At 48.3% G+C, this 14,829-nt stretch overlaps 1 protein-coding gene across 1 annotated transcript in view; it reads right to left on the bottom strand.

Annotated features, from left to right (window-relative positions):
- The window catches only part of LRP8 (LDL receptor related protein 8), a 1,087,241-nt gene that overhangs the window by 62,905 nt on the left and 1,009,507 nt on the right, over positions 1–14,829 (bottom strand). Inside the window, exon 17 of the mRNA XM_078670496.1 lies at positions 12,594–12,662. Coding sequence (XP_078526622.1) covers positions 12,594–12,662 — 69 coding nt within the window. The remainder of the gene's footprint in view (positions 1–12,593; positions 12,663–14,829) is intronic.

Raw genomic sequence — 14,829 nt, 5'->3', positions numbered from 1 at the left:
GTCATCTCCCTAGGGGTATTTCTGATCACTCCCCACTGTGGCTCCGGTATGAGTTCCGGGAGGGCGATGAGGGAAGAGTTGCTCCTATCAATCCATGGCACTTTCGCAACCCCAAGACCCGCTCGGAACTTGTGAAAGCTATTGAGAATTATTTTGATGAAAATGTGGGGTCTGTTTCTTCTGCTGTTTCGCTGTGGGAAGCATTTAAAACGGTCATTCGTGGTCAGTCCCTATCCTTGATCGCTGCTGCTAAGAAGGCTGCGCATGTGGAGGTTGTTCGCTTGGAATCTGAGATAGCTGCTCTGGAGGATGATCTCCAGTTGGGCTTTTCTGGTGAGAAGTTGCACTCCCTTGCTCTGAAACAAGCTGACTACAAGGCTCTGGTGACTGACGCTGCGAAAGTGATGTATAGGGAGCAGCAGGGACGACTGTATGATGTGGGTGACAAAGCTGGTAAATTGCTTGCGTGGTTAGACAAGAAAGAGAGAGTCAATCGTGTGGTCCCTGTGATCGAACGGCCTGAGGGTGAGGGCGTCACGGATCCAGCCGGGATCGTTCAGTGCTTTGCGGACCACTTCGAGATGGTGTACACCTCTGTTTGTGACAGGGATGAGGAGGACTCTCGACTGTTGTTGCGCGATATTGCTTAGCCCCGTCTTCCTGACGCGGACAGAGATCTCATGGATGCTCCGCTCACGGTGGATGAAGTTGCGGTGGCTATTCGTTCCCTACGTTCAGGTAAGGCGATGGGCCCTAATGGTTTGCCCATTGAACTGTACAAGCTGCAACCTGACAAAATTGCGCCCTATCTCAGGGACATGTTTCTTGAGGCTCCGGAGTCTGGCTCCCTCCCTTTGGACCAACGACTCACTACTATTGTTGTCATTCCCAAAGAGGGTAAGCCACGGGATCGTTGTACTTCTTACAGACCGATTTCTCTACTTAACGCCGAACCCAAAACTTTGGCCAAGTTACTGGCTAACCGCTTGGTTACTGTGATCGGGGACTTGATCTATCCGGATCAATCTGGTTTTATCCCGCACCGCAACACTGCTTTGAATCTGTGTAGACTCCACGGAGTTCTCGCGAGAGCCGAGACACTTACTGAACCCGCCATTTTGGCCTCTCTTGACGCTACCGTGGCCTTCGACACTATCGAATGGCCCTACCTCTGGGCGGCCCTCTCGAAGTTCGGGTTTGGGCCGGGCTTCATAGCCTGGGTGAAACTCCTTTATGAGACTCCCCTGGCCCAGGTAGTCGTTAATCGCAGAGTGTCTTGCATTTTTACGCTCGGACGTGGTACCCGGCAGAGCTGTCCGCTGTCTCCTTTGCTGTTTGCTCTCGCTCTGGAGCCCTTGGCGGAGTGGCTCTGTTGGGAACCTTCTATGCGGGGCATCCGGTGGTCTCCTGGTTTCGAGGATCGTGTTTCGCTATACGCGGACGATATCCTCCTCTACCTAACTTCCCCTAAAGAGTCCCTTAACGTACTTTTTGATGTTCTGACCTCCTTCGGGAAGAATTCCGGTCTTGTCATTAATTGGGCTAAATCCTGTGTCTACGTTCTGGCTGGAGAGCTCCCTCCATTGCCGCGTAGATTTCCGATTCAGGTGGCTGAGACCGGTTTCAAGTACTTGGGTATCTATGTTTCCCTTGACCCCTCTAGGCGCTACGAGCTTAACTTATTACCCCCCCTTCAGCAGCTTACGCTCGATGTAGCTCGCAGGCGTAGGTTACCTCTGTCGCCCCTCGGTAGAGCGGCGCTTTTCAAAATGATGTCTTTACCCCGTTTCTTGTACGCTCTTCAGAACTCCTTTGACCCGATCGCCTCGGGCTACTTTCGTGCAGTTGAGAGCCTACAGAGACAACTGGTCTGGGATGGGCGTGCCCGTATTGCTCTTTCTAAACTCACGCTTCCGTGGTATGATGGCGGTATAGCCCTCCCGGACATCAGGCGTCACTACTGGGCATCCCAGTTGAGTGCTATTAATCATGTGACCTACGCACCGGGCCCCGCCCCGGCGTTCTCTATGGATAAATTTATTCTGCCAGGAGGGACCTTCAACAGGGCGTTGTACTCTGGGAGACTCCCTGAAGCACTGACCGGTCCCACTAAGATCGCAGTGAAAGTGTGGCGTGATGCGAATGCGGCACTGGGTTGGTGTGGAAGGTTCACTCGAGCCACCCCCCTGTATGATTAGGAATGTTTGGGCTGCCTGTGGAGGTCGAAAGGATTTGACAAATGGGATATGATTGGTATCAGCAGAGTGGGCGATCTTTGGTTGAAAAGTAATGTCAAGCCCTTTGCCGCGTTGAGAGTGGAGTATGAGCTTGGTGACAGTGAATTCTTCCGGTATGCCCAGGTCCGTCATGCTCTGTTGTCTATATTTACTGCGGGTGATGATATTCCTGAGTCTTCCCCTCTGGAGGACCGTATTTTATATGGCCACGTGCCCGACATCACTATTTCATTGATCTACAAAAAACTCATCAACAACAGAGCTGACTTGTTGGTTCGCCTCAGGGCCTTGTGGTGTGCTGACGGCCTGGAATTGGATGACGAGGACTGGCAGGCTGCTCTGTCCCCGCCTAAGGAAGTCGCCATTCCTGCTTGTTTGCGGTTCGTTCAGCTTAAAATACTCCACCGAGTGTATGTCACCGGGCCTTGTCTGGTTCGAATGGGGTTTTCATTGGATGGGCTGTGCAAGCGTGGCTGTGGTATGTCTGGTACCTTCCTCCACATTCTGTGGGAATGCCCGGAGGTGGTTGCGTTCTGGTCCCGAGTGCATGCTGTTATGGAAGGTGTCACGGGTGTGTCCCTGCTGTCCGAAGCCAGACGCTGTCTGTTGAATGTGTGGGAGCCGAATGACTACAGCTCAGCACAGATTGAGTGGGCGACCCTAGGAAATATGGTCGCGAAACGAGACTTTGCCCAGCTCTGGGGTTCACATAGGTCGCCCACCTTATCCAAGTGGAAAGAAAACATGGACTGGTGCATGTTCCGGGAGAAGACTGTCTACCTTTCCCGGGTACGGCCCAAGAAGTGGGGCAGAATCTGGTCCGAATGGAATGCCTATCGTGGCAATATATGCACCCCTCCACATGCTGTCACCATTGATACGTCTTCGTCCCCCTAATTGACATTCACCCTTCACCTATTGCTGTTGATTCTGTTGGTTTCCTTGTCCGCCCCTCTCCCCGCCTTCATTGATAACCATGTATTTCTGTACTTTTGGAGCTCTGCTCGCACGACCTCATGGTAATGTTCCGCTGTGCCTTTGCCTCGTGAAGTTTTTTTTGCATGTCTGTTTAATTTCAATAAAACTTTATAAAAAAAAAAAAACAATGGTGAGTCTTGGCATTCAGTTCGCTATTTGAAAACCAGTAGGGTGGGTAAACGTCTACCAGTGGACCAGTGAGAGCGACATGTTTCTATTCGGCAAGGCGTGTGCATGTCACCACAAATTGAGACTTCACCAGGATGCTATGGCTTGTGTGTGATGATGCTCAGCAAACACGAGAACTGGGCACTTTCTAGTTCAGATGGAAATGAGTTTGGCTCCAATAAGGTTTTGTCCATTACTTAGAGTGGCCATGAAGGCACCAGGGGTCGGGCCAGGTCGGGCACCACTATGCACATAAATTCTGGTGAGGGGGTCGTCATAGTTTGGATTTGGACTGAGTGGATGGTAGTCCTTCCATGCCATATTGCACACACTGAGTCACAAGTATCTTTCAGGGTGAGACTTCTCTTTCTCCGAGTCAGCAGTGAGCACTTGGCATAAGACTGAAGCTTCCTTCCTTCATTATAAATAGCAGAGATAATATAAACTCGCTCAACATTCTCTGTCAAGATTCCAAAACAGGAGAAAATCAAAAGAGGTTCTAGCTTGGGGTGAAGGTCTCAGGAAAAGCAACTGTTCAAGAAACTTTAGTCGGACGTCCATATCCCCAGTGTTAGTCATGTGTAAGACAGTCAGCCTTCTCTGGCATTTTAGCCAACAGAAGTCTGCATTCTGGTGTATGTATACATTATTATAAGCATAGGTTTACAAACTCCAGCATGAAGGACTCTGCAAGCCAAAAACCCGGGGCTGAATGAAGGTGCGTCTGTGTAAGTGTTCCCCTGTAGTATACCACCAGGGCCCCCACTGCACATCAGCAGCTGTCCCCTAAAAGGAAACACCCCAGTGCCTGTGAACGGTACATCATTCAGTGCTCCCGTGAGATACAGTACTCACTCTACACTCCATTCACAACACTTAGTGCCACTCTGAGATACAGCACTCACTCTACACTCCATACACAACACTCAGTGCTCCTCTGAGATACAGCACTCACTCTACACTCCATGCACATCACTTAGTGCTCCTCTGAGATACAGCACTTACTCTACACTCCATGCACAACACCCAGTGCTCCTCTGAGATACAGCACTCACTCTACACTCCATGCACAACACTCAGTGCTCCTCTGAGATACAGCACTCACTCTACACTCCATACACAACACTCAGTGCTCTTCTGAGATACATCACTCACTCTACACTCCATGCACAACCCTCAGTTCTTCCTTAATGCACAGTAACAAATGCTCTCCCGAGATACACTCAATGCTCACTCCATACACAATATCAGGTGTCCCCTAAATGGAAACACCCCAGTGCCTGTGAACTGTACATAATTCCGTACTCCCCTGAGATACAGCACTCACTCTACACTCCATGCACAACACTCAGTGCTCCTCTGAGATACAGCACTCACTCTACACTCCATGCACAACACTCAGTGCTCCTCTGAGATACAGCACTCACTCTACACTCCATGCACAACACTCAGTGCTCCTCTGAGATACAGCACTCACTCTACACTCCATGCACAACACTCAGTGCTCCTCTGAGATACAGCACTCACTCTACACTCCATGCACAACACTCAGTGCTCCTCTGAGATACAGCATTCACTCTACACTCCATACACAACACTCAGTGCTCTTCTGAGATACATCACTCACTCTACACTCCATGCACAACACTCAGTTCTTCCTTAATGCACAGTAACAAATTCTCTCCCGAGATACACTCAATGCTCACTCCATACACAATATCAGGTGTCCCCCCAATGGAAACACCCCAGTGCCTGTGAACTGTACATCATTCAGTACTCCCCTGAGATACAGCACTCACTCTACTCTCCATGCACAACACTCAGTTCTTCCTTAATGCACAGTAACAAATGCTCTCCCGAGATACACTCAATGCTCACTCCATGCACAATATCAGGTGTCCCCTCAATGGAAACACCCCAGTGCCTGTGAACTGTACATCATTCAGTGCTCCCCTGAGATACAGTACTCACTCTACACTCCATTCACAACACTTAGTGCTCCTCTGATATACAGCACTCACTCTACACTCCATGCACAACACTTAGTGCCCCTCTGAGATACAGCACTCACTCTACACTCCATACACAACACTCAGTGCTCCTCTGAGATACAGCACTCACTCTACACTCCATGCACAACACTCAGTGCTCCTCTGAGATACAGCACTCACTCTACACTCCATACACAACACTCAGTGCTCTTCTGAGATACAGCACTCACTCTACACTCCATGCACAACACTCAGTTCTTCCTTAATGCACAGTAACATATGCTCTCCCGAGATACACTCAATGCTCACTCCATGCACAATATCAGGTGTCCCCTCAATGGAAACACCCCAGTGCCTGTGAACTGTACATCATTCCGTACTCCCCTGAGATACAGCACTCACTCTACACTCCATGCACAACACACAGTTCTTCCTTAATGCACAGTAACAAATGCTCTCCCGAGATACACTCAATGCTCACTCCATGCACAATATCAGGTGTCCCCTCAATGGAAACACCCCAGTGCCTGTGAACTGTACATCATTCCGTACTCCCCTGAGATACAGCACTCACTCTACACTCCATACACAACACTCAGTGCTCTTCTGAGATACAGCACTCACTCTACACTCCAAGCACAACACTCAGTTCTTCCTTAATGCACAGTAACAAATGCTCTCCCGAGATACACTCAATGCTCACTCCATGCACAATATCAGGTGTCCCCTCAATGGAAACACCCCCGTGCCTGTGAACTGTACATCATTCCGTACTCCCCTGAGATACAGCACTCACTCTACACTCCATGCACAACACTCAGTTCTTCCTTAATGCACAGTAACAAAATGCTCTCCCGAGATACACTCAATGCTCCCTCCATACACAATATCAGGTGTCCCCTCAATGGAAACACCCCAGTGCCTGTGAACTGTACATCATGCAGTACTCCCCTGAAATACAGCACTCACTCTACACTCCATGCACAGCACTCAGTTCTTCCATAATGCACAGTAACAAATGCTCTCCCGAGATACACTCAATGCTCACTCCATGCACAATATCAGGTGTCCCCTCAATGGAAACACCCCAGTGCCTGTGAACTGTACATCATTCAGTGCTCCCCTGAGATACAGTACTCACTCTACACTCCATTCACAACACTTAGTGCTCCTCTGAGATACAGCACTCACTCTACACTCCATACACAACACCCAGTGCTCCTCTGAGATACAGCACTCACTCTACACTCCATGCACAACACTCAGTGCTCTTCTAAGATACAGTACTCACTCTACACTCCATGCACAACACTTAGTGCTCCTCTGAGAAACAGCACTCACTCTACACTCCATGCACAACACTCAGTGCGCCTCTGAGATACAGCACTCACTCTACACTCCATGCACAACACTCAGTGCTCCTCTGAGATACAGCACTCACTCTACACTCCATACACAACACTCAGTGCTCTTCTGAGATACAGCACTCACTCTACACTCCATGCACAACACTCAGTTCTTCCTTAATGCGCAGTAACATATGCTCTCCCGAGATACACTCAATGCTCACTCCATGCACAATATCAGGTGTCCCCTCAATGGAAACACCCCAGTGCCTGTGAACTGTACATCATTCCGTACTCCCCTGAGATACAGCACTCACTCTACACTCCATGCACCACACTCAGTGCTCTTCTGAGATACTGCACTCACTCTACACTCCATGCACAACACTCAGTTCTTCCTTAATGCACAGTAACAAATGCTCTCCCGAGATACACTCAATGCTCACTCCATGCACAATATCAGGTGTCCCCTCAATGGAAACACCCCAGTGCCTGTGAACTGTACATTATTCAGTACTCCCCTGAGATACAGTACTCACTCTACACTCCATTCACAACACGTAGTGCTCCTCTGAGATACAGCACTCACTCTACACTCCATGCACATCACTTAGTGCTCCTCTGAGATACAGCACTTACTCTACACTCCATGCACAACACCCAGTGCTCCTCTGAGATACAGCACTCACTCTACACTCCATGCACTACACTCAGTGCTCTTCTAAGATACAGCACTCACTCTACACTCCATGCACAACACTCAGTGCTCCTCTGAGATACAGCACTCACTCTACACTCCATGCACAACACTCCGTGCTCCTCTGAGATACAGCACTCACTCTACACTCCATGCACAACACTCAGTGCTCCTCTGAGATACAGCACTCACTCTACACTCCATACACAACACTCTGTGCTCTTCTGAGATACAGCACTCACTCTACACTCCATGCACAACACTCAGTTCTTCCTTAATGCACAGTAACAAATGCTCTCCCCAGATACACTCAATGCTCACCCCATGCACAATATCAGGTGTCCCATCAATGGAGACACCCCAGTGCCTGTGAACTGTACATCATTCCGTACTCCCCTGAGATACAGCACTCACTCTACACTCCAAGCACAACACTCAGTTCTTCCTTAATGCACAGTAACAAATGCTCTCCCGAGATACACTCAATGCTCACTCCATGCACAATATCAGGTGTCCCCTCAATGGAAACACCCCAGTGCCTGTGAACTGTACATCATTCCGTACTCCCCTGAGATACAGCACTCACTCTACACTCCATGCACAACACTCAGTGCTCCTCTGAGATGCAGCACTCACTCTACACTCCATGCACAACACTCAGTGCTCCTCTGAGATACAGCACTCACTCTACACTCCATGCACAACACTCAGTGCTCCTCTGAGATACAGCACTCACTCTACACTCCATGTACAACACTCAGTGCTCCTCTGAGATACAGCACTCACTCTACACTCCATGCACAACACTCAGTGCTCCTCTGAGATACAGCACTCACTCTACACTCCATGTACAACACTCAGTGCTCCTCTGAGATACAGCACTCACTCTACACTCCATGCACAACACTAAGTTCTTCCTTAATGCACAGTAACAAATTCTCTCCCGAGATACACTCAATGCTCACTCCATACACAATATCAGGTGTCCCCTCAATGGAAACACCCCAGTGCCTGTGAACTGTATATCATTCAGTACTCCCCTGAGATACAGCACTCACTCTACACTCCATGCACAACACTCAGTTCTTCCTTAATGCACAGTAACAAATGCTCTCCCGAGATACACTCAATGCTCACTCCATGCACAATATCAGGTGTCCCCTCAATGGAAACACCCCAGTTCCTGTGAACTGTACATCATTCAGTGCTCCCCTGAGATACAGTACTCACTCTACACTCCATTCACAACACTTAGTGCCCATCTGATATACAGCTCTCACTCTACACTCCATGCACAACACTTAGTGCCCCTCTGAGATACAGCACTCACTCTACACTCCATACACAACACTCAGTGCTCCTCTGAGATACAGCACTCACTCTACCCTCCATGCACAACACTCAGTGCTCCTCTGAGATACAGCACTCACTCTACACTCCATACACAACACTCAGTGCTCTTCTGAGATACAGCACTCACTCTACACTCCATGCACAACACTCAGTTCTTCCTTAATGCGCAGTAACATACGCTCTCCCGAGATACACTCAATGCTTACTCCATGCACAATATCAGGTGTCCCCTCAATGGAAACACCCCAGTGCCTGTGAACTGTACATCATTCCGTACTCCCCTGAGATACAGCACTCACTCTACACTCCATGCACCACACTCAGTGCTCTTCTGAGATACTGCACTCACTCTACACTCCATGCACAACACTCAGTTCTTCCTTAATGCACAGTAACAAATGCTCTCCCGAGATACACTCAATGCTCACTCCATGCACAATATCAGGTGTCCCCTCAATGGAAACACCCCAGTGCCTGTGAACTGTACATTATTCAGTGCTCCCCTGAGATACAGTACTCACTCTACACTCCATTCACAACACTTAGTGCTCCTCTGAGATACAGCACTCACTCTACACTCCATGCACAACACTTAGTGCTCCTCTGAGATACAGCACTCACTCTACACTCCATGCACAACACCCAGTGCTCCTCTGAGATACAGCACTCACTCTACACTCCATGCACTACACTCAGTGCTCTTCTAAGATACAGCACTCACTCTACACTCCATGCACAACACTTAGTGCTCCTCTGAGATACAGCACTCACTCTACACTCCATGCACAACACTCAGTGCTCCTCTGAGATACAGCACTCACTCTACACTCCATGCACAACACTCAGTGCTCCTCTGAGATACAGCACTCACTCTACACTCCATACACAACACTCAGTGCTCTTCTGAGATACAGCACTCACTCTACACTCCAAGCACAACACTCAGTTCTTCCTTAATGCACAGTAACAAATGCTCTCCCGAGATACACTCAATGCTCACTCCATGCACAATATCAGGTGTCCCCTCAATGGAAACACCCCCGTGCCTGTGAACTGTACATCATTCCGTACTCCCCTGAGATACAGCACTCACTCTACACTCCATGCACAACACTTAATTCTTCCTTAATGCACAGTAACAAAATGCTCTCCCGAGATACACTCAATGCTCACTCCATACACAATATCAGGTGTCCCCTCAATGGAAACACCCCAGTGCCTGTGAACTGTACATCATTCAGTACTCCCCTGAAATACAGCACTCACTCTACACTCCATGCACAGCACTCAGTTCTTCCATAATGCACAGTAACAAATGCTCTCCCGAGATACACTCAATGCTCACTCCATGCACAATATCAGGTGTCCCCTCAATGGAAACACCCCAGTGCCTGTGAACTGTACATCATTCAGTGCTCCCCTGAGATACAGCACTCACTCTACACTCCATGCATAACACTCAGTGATCCTCTAAGATACAGCACTCACTCTACACTCCATACACAACACTCAGTGCTCTTCTGAGATACAGCACTCACTCTACACTCCATGCACAACACTCAGTTCTTCCTTAATGCACAGTAACACATGCTCTCCCAAGATGCACTCAATGCTGACTCCATGCACAATATCAGGTGTCCCCTAACTGGAAAAAACCCCAGTGCCTGTGAACTGCACATCATTCAGTACCCCCCTGCGATATAGTACTCACTGTTCACCCCATGCACAAAACTCAGTGTTTCATTAGTGCAATGCAACAAATACTCTGCAGAGATACACACAATGCTCACTCCATGCAGAACACCAGGGGCCGCATTATACATATGCTGCATATTCCTTCATTGCCCTGGGCGCACCTTAGGAATGAATGACAATGCCCCGCATTACCATGCATGCTGTGCCCCCAGGGCAGCCACGAACTCGCGTAGTGCATTCCTGTGAAAAACGAAGCGGCTGCTTTAAAGCCGCTCTGTTTTCACAGTGCAGGCGGCACCCGCCAGCACTTTGAAGGAGGATTAAGATCAGTGACTGCACCTGCCTGCAAGGGGGTGTCTGGGGGTCCACCGGACCCCTTTTCCCCCTCTAAGGGGCTGCTCTCCGGGGGTGCACTGACAGTGCACCACCTTTTAAATGGCGCACTGTCAGTGAGAGCTTCTTTGCCTTTGCCCCCACATCTGTAATACGGTAAAGGCGCAGAAGCAAAGAGATTCCCTCATTTGCATGGGGCACGTCCTCATGGAAATATGGGATCGCCCCCTGAAGATAGTGCTGGCGCTTTATGTGCGCCAACGCTATTGGTATTACAGAAGGGGACGCACAAGCATCTGCGGCCCCTTCTGTAATACCAAAGTGCCCCGGAGCACTTTGTGTAATACGCCCCCGGGTGTCCCCTAATTAGGAAACACTCCAGTACCTGTGAACTACATCATTCGGTGAGCCCCTGAGATACAGCACTCACTGTTCACTCCATGCACAACACTCCATGCTTCCTTAATGCACAGTAACAAATGCTCTTCTGAGATACATTCAATGCTCACTCCATGCACAACATCCAGTGCTCCCTTCAAGCACAGCTTCAAATGCTCCCCTAAACAACATCATCCATTATTCCCATGATGCCGATGGCCACTGCTCCTCGGCTGTGTACTGCACTGTGCTCTCCTAATTCATACAATCCTGTGCCCCACCCAGCTGCAGGATATCCTGTGCTAATGCACACCAACCTGTGCTCTGCTCATGCACCTTAATGTGTGACCTGTGCTTCACAGGGTTATGTATGACACTTTGTCTGTGTACATGTGCTCTATGTGTGCACGCATGGTCATTAGTTGTGTCCCTGTGTAAACAGCATATGCAAGGGTCAGTGTTATTGGCGCTGCCAATGCTTGCTTACCTAGTAAATGTCTGTGGATAGTGGTTTATGGTACTACATATTGTGCAATAGATCAAAATATCACAATGCTCCTCCCCCCCACAGGTGTGTGCACCACCAGCCGAGTCACATACAATCTTTTAAAGTGTACTGCACTCAGTGCTATAAAGTGCAAATTCCTTCGATGTACTGACCACTCCTTGCATCATCCTGACTAATCCTCCTGAGGGATGCTTTCGGAGCAATATAAAGGAATCAAAAGATAACCCTTCTCACTGGAGCAAGCATTTCCTGGTGTTTTTTTTTTTTTTTAAACCAACCACCTGCAGAGTCCCTCAGGGGCCTTACCTCAGACCGCCGCAAGACTGGTCCTCAGCCTGCCAAAACACTGCCACATCTCCCAGCACCTGTGCACACTCCACTGGCTCCCCATCGAGGCAAGAGTCACCTTCAGGATGATCACCCACGCACACGAGGCCCTCCACGACACCGAACCAGCATACATGAACAGCCAACTCAAATTCCATGCACCCCAATGGACCCTGCGATCCGCCCAGCTCTTCTACGCCGTGGTCCCACGCACCAGAAAAACCAAATCGGGAGGAAGCTCCTTTTCCTTCCTCGAGGCTAAGGCCTGGAACGCCCTTCCGCTCCACCTCAGACAGACAGCATCGCTCCCCATCTTCGTGAGAGACCTCAAGACCTGGCTCTTTGACAGACCCCCTCCTTGATGGCCTTAATCCTGCACCCCCTCACCCCCAGTGCCTTGAGACCCTTACGGGGGAGTAGTCGCGCTTAACAAACGCTTGATTGATTGATTGAAACAGTCTGTAACATCATTTCAAAACAGCAAATACACAGCGTATTATTCCTCAACGACCAATGGAAGCCAAATAAAATAAATGAGACAAGAAGATTAACAGTTCTGTGACATAATTAATCATTACTCACCAACGGGGACCACTATTCCAATGATGGCGGCGGTAACTGTAGACCCCAGACCAAAAGCGTCAAATCCGTCTGCACAAAACACAAGAGAAGCAGGGATACAGTTAGGGAAGGCATTCGACCTGTTATAATTCAGTCTCCCAAAGGATGCTTGTCTAGCAGGATAAAGGTTATGCAGATACTGTTATTTTATTTGTTACACATATTTATATAGTGCCAACCTAACCACATGGCCAGAGTAGCGCTTTGGCATTAACAGTGGACATACAATACATTCATTATGCAGGTGATGAACCAATTCTGTTTGGTGATTTCGCAGTGACCAGCGATGAAAAGCAGGGGAAAGGTGATAGATTCAGTAAGAAGGGGGCCTGAGGTGCCCAATCAGGTCAGTTTTAAATAGAAGGGTTTTCAATTGTCTTCTGAAAGAGGGAAGAGATTCTGGAGGTGGATGCGGGCTTCCTGGTTTCACGTTGTACAAACCAGTCATTAATGGATATATATGTGTGTCTCCTACTTACCTCTTTATGCATTAGGGCATAGCATGGATGGCAGGCAGAAGCCCCATGAAAGCTCGGCTCGTCATGGGCTCGAGGTTCCAACAGATCTACGAGTTCAGCCAGAGCCAGCCTGGAGGTTCGAGTCTGGCTCGAGCGTTCAGCGACTCGCCCCCCCTTGAGGCAGCACAGGAGATGGCAGTTCCATCTAATGCACTGGTACTCAAAGTACGGCCCGGGGGGCGCATGCGGCCCTCCTGAGCTTTGCATGCGTCTCTCTGGCCAATAGGAGCACTGGACTGCTGTTCACTCGATTTAGCACTAACTATAAAAAGATGTTAAATAGACAGGCAAGTATTTTCATAAAGGTTAATTGGTATTAAAGAAAAGATGTAACTAAAGAGTCCAGCAGCACTTTACTTTAGAAACACCATCCTTTTTAAACACATCTTGCAGCAAAAGAGTAAAAATATTATAGTCTACAAAATTCAAAAAGTGTATTTAAATAACATGCAGTACCTTTTCACCTTAGTACAACTGGTTATATCAGTGCACTTAGAAGTATTCATTTAAAAGTGATAGCTTTCAAGCATGAATTTAGAAACATTATTTCTTTCCTCTAACCTGACAACAATGACAATAGTAAACCATAGAGGCAAGTTAGTTGTTATATGCACTCTTTGGGTGGCCTGTGTCCTTATAACCCAAGAACATTGTAGTTTATTAAATCAAAGACAGGAGAAAGTTTTGTACAGCACACATCTTGAAGCCATGTATTTCGAGATACTCTTATATATGATAATGAATAGAAAGGAGGTAAAGTGACATAAAACAATTGTCTAGGATCACACAATTTGGTAAAGTGGGGAAGTCGGGAATAATCCCAGGTTTTCTGATTTCAGATTGTTCTATTCAGCCACTAGATGTTTATGCTACGCTTCCCCTACACCCACCTTACCGCCAATTAACCTCAACCCCTTCGCCCGACTGCACCCCACTGGCATCAATGCGGCCCTCGCCCATATCACACATCAAACTTTTTGGCCCCTGGGAAAATGTTTGCGAGTACCCATGATCTAATGCACTCAAAGTGAAACCCACTGCAGTGCAGGGAGTCACGAGAGAGACCTCGTTGACCCTCCTGCTTCCTATCACCACCATCTTTCACCCTGGTACCATTATCTCTCATCCCCATTTCCCCCATTGAGCCTCATCCCACCATCTCTACCAATTTCCACAACCAGCTATATTGCCCACTTTTGTTCTGTTGCCTTCAACAGGACACAGCAACACAAGCATCAAACCCTCAAGCGCCCCCAAGTGGATTTACCAAGAAATTTTAAAAATAGGCCGAAGTTCTAGAGAACCAAACTACCGTGGGTCTCGGCATTGGTAAGAACAACAACCACAAATGGGTTCATCCCTTTTGGAATAAGGCTCAGCTGTATATTTGAAAATTTAAGGGATTTCATCAGCATTCTATATGTAACTTTCTGTATGTTTTAACTTGCATAAGGGCCCCACACTCTGGCAGCAATGTACATTAAAAATCTTGTGTCATGATTTTATTGAGCCAGACAATAACCAAAAAGACAGTGTGCTGCTGGGTCAGGTGTACTCCGTTTCGAGGCGCAGAGAGCAATTCACCAACAGACTCTCAGCAGGTCCTTGGAATCTGAGATGAGAATCCCTCCCTCTAATCTGCTGGGGAAATTTGCTTTAAAACTTGACACAAGTTTTTT

Source organism: Lissotriton helveticus, chromosome 1_2 (genome assembly GCF_964261635.1).
Source record: "Lissotriton helveticus chromosome 1_2, aLisHel1.1, whole genome shotgun sequence".
Taxonomy (NCBI): Eukaryota; Metazoa; Chordata; class Amphibia; order Caudata; family Salamandridae; genus Lissotriton; species Lissotriton helveticus.
This window is presented reverse-complemented; position numbering and strand designations above follow the sequence as displayed.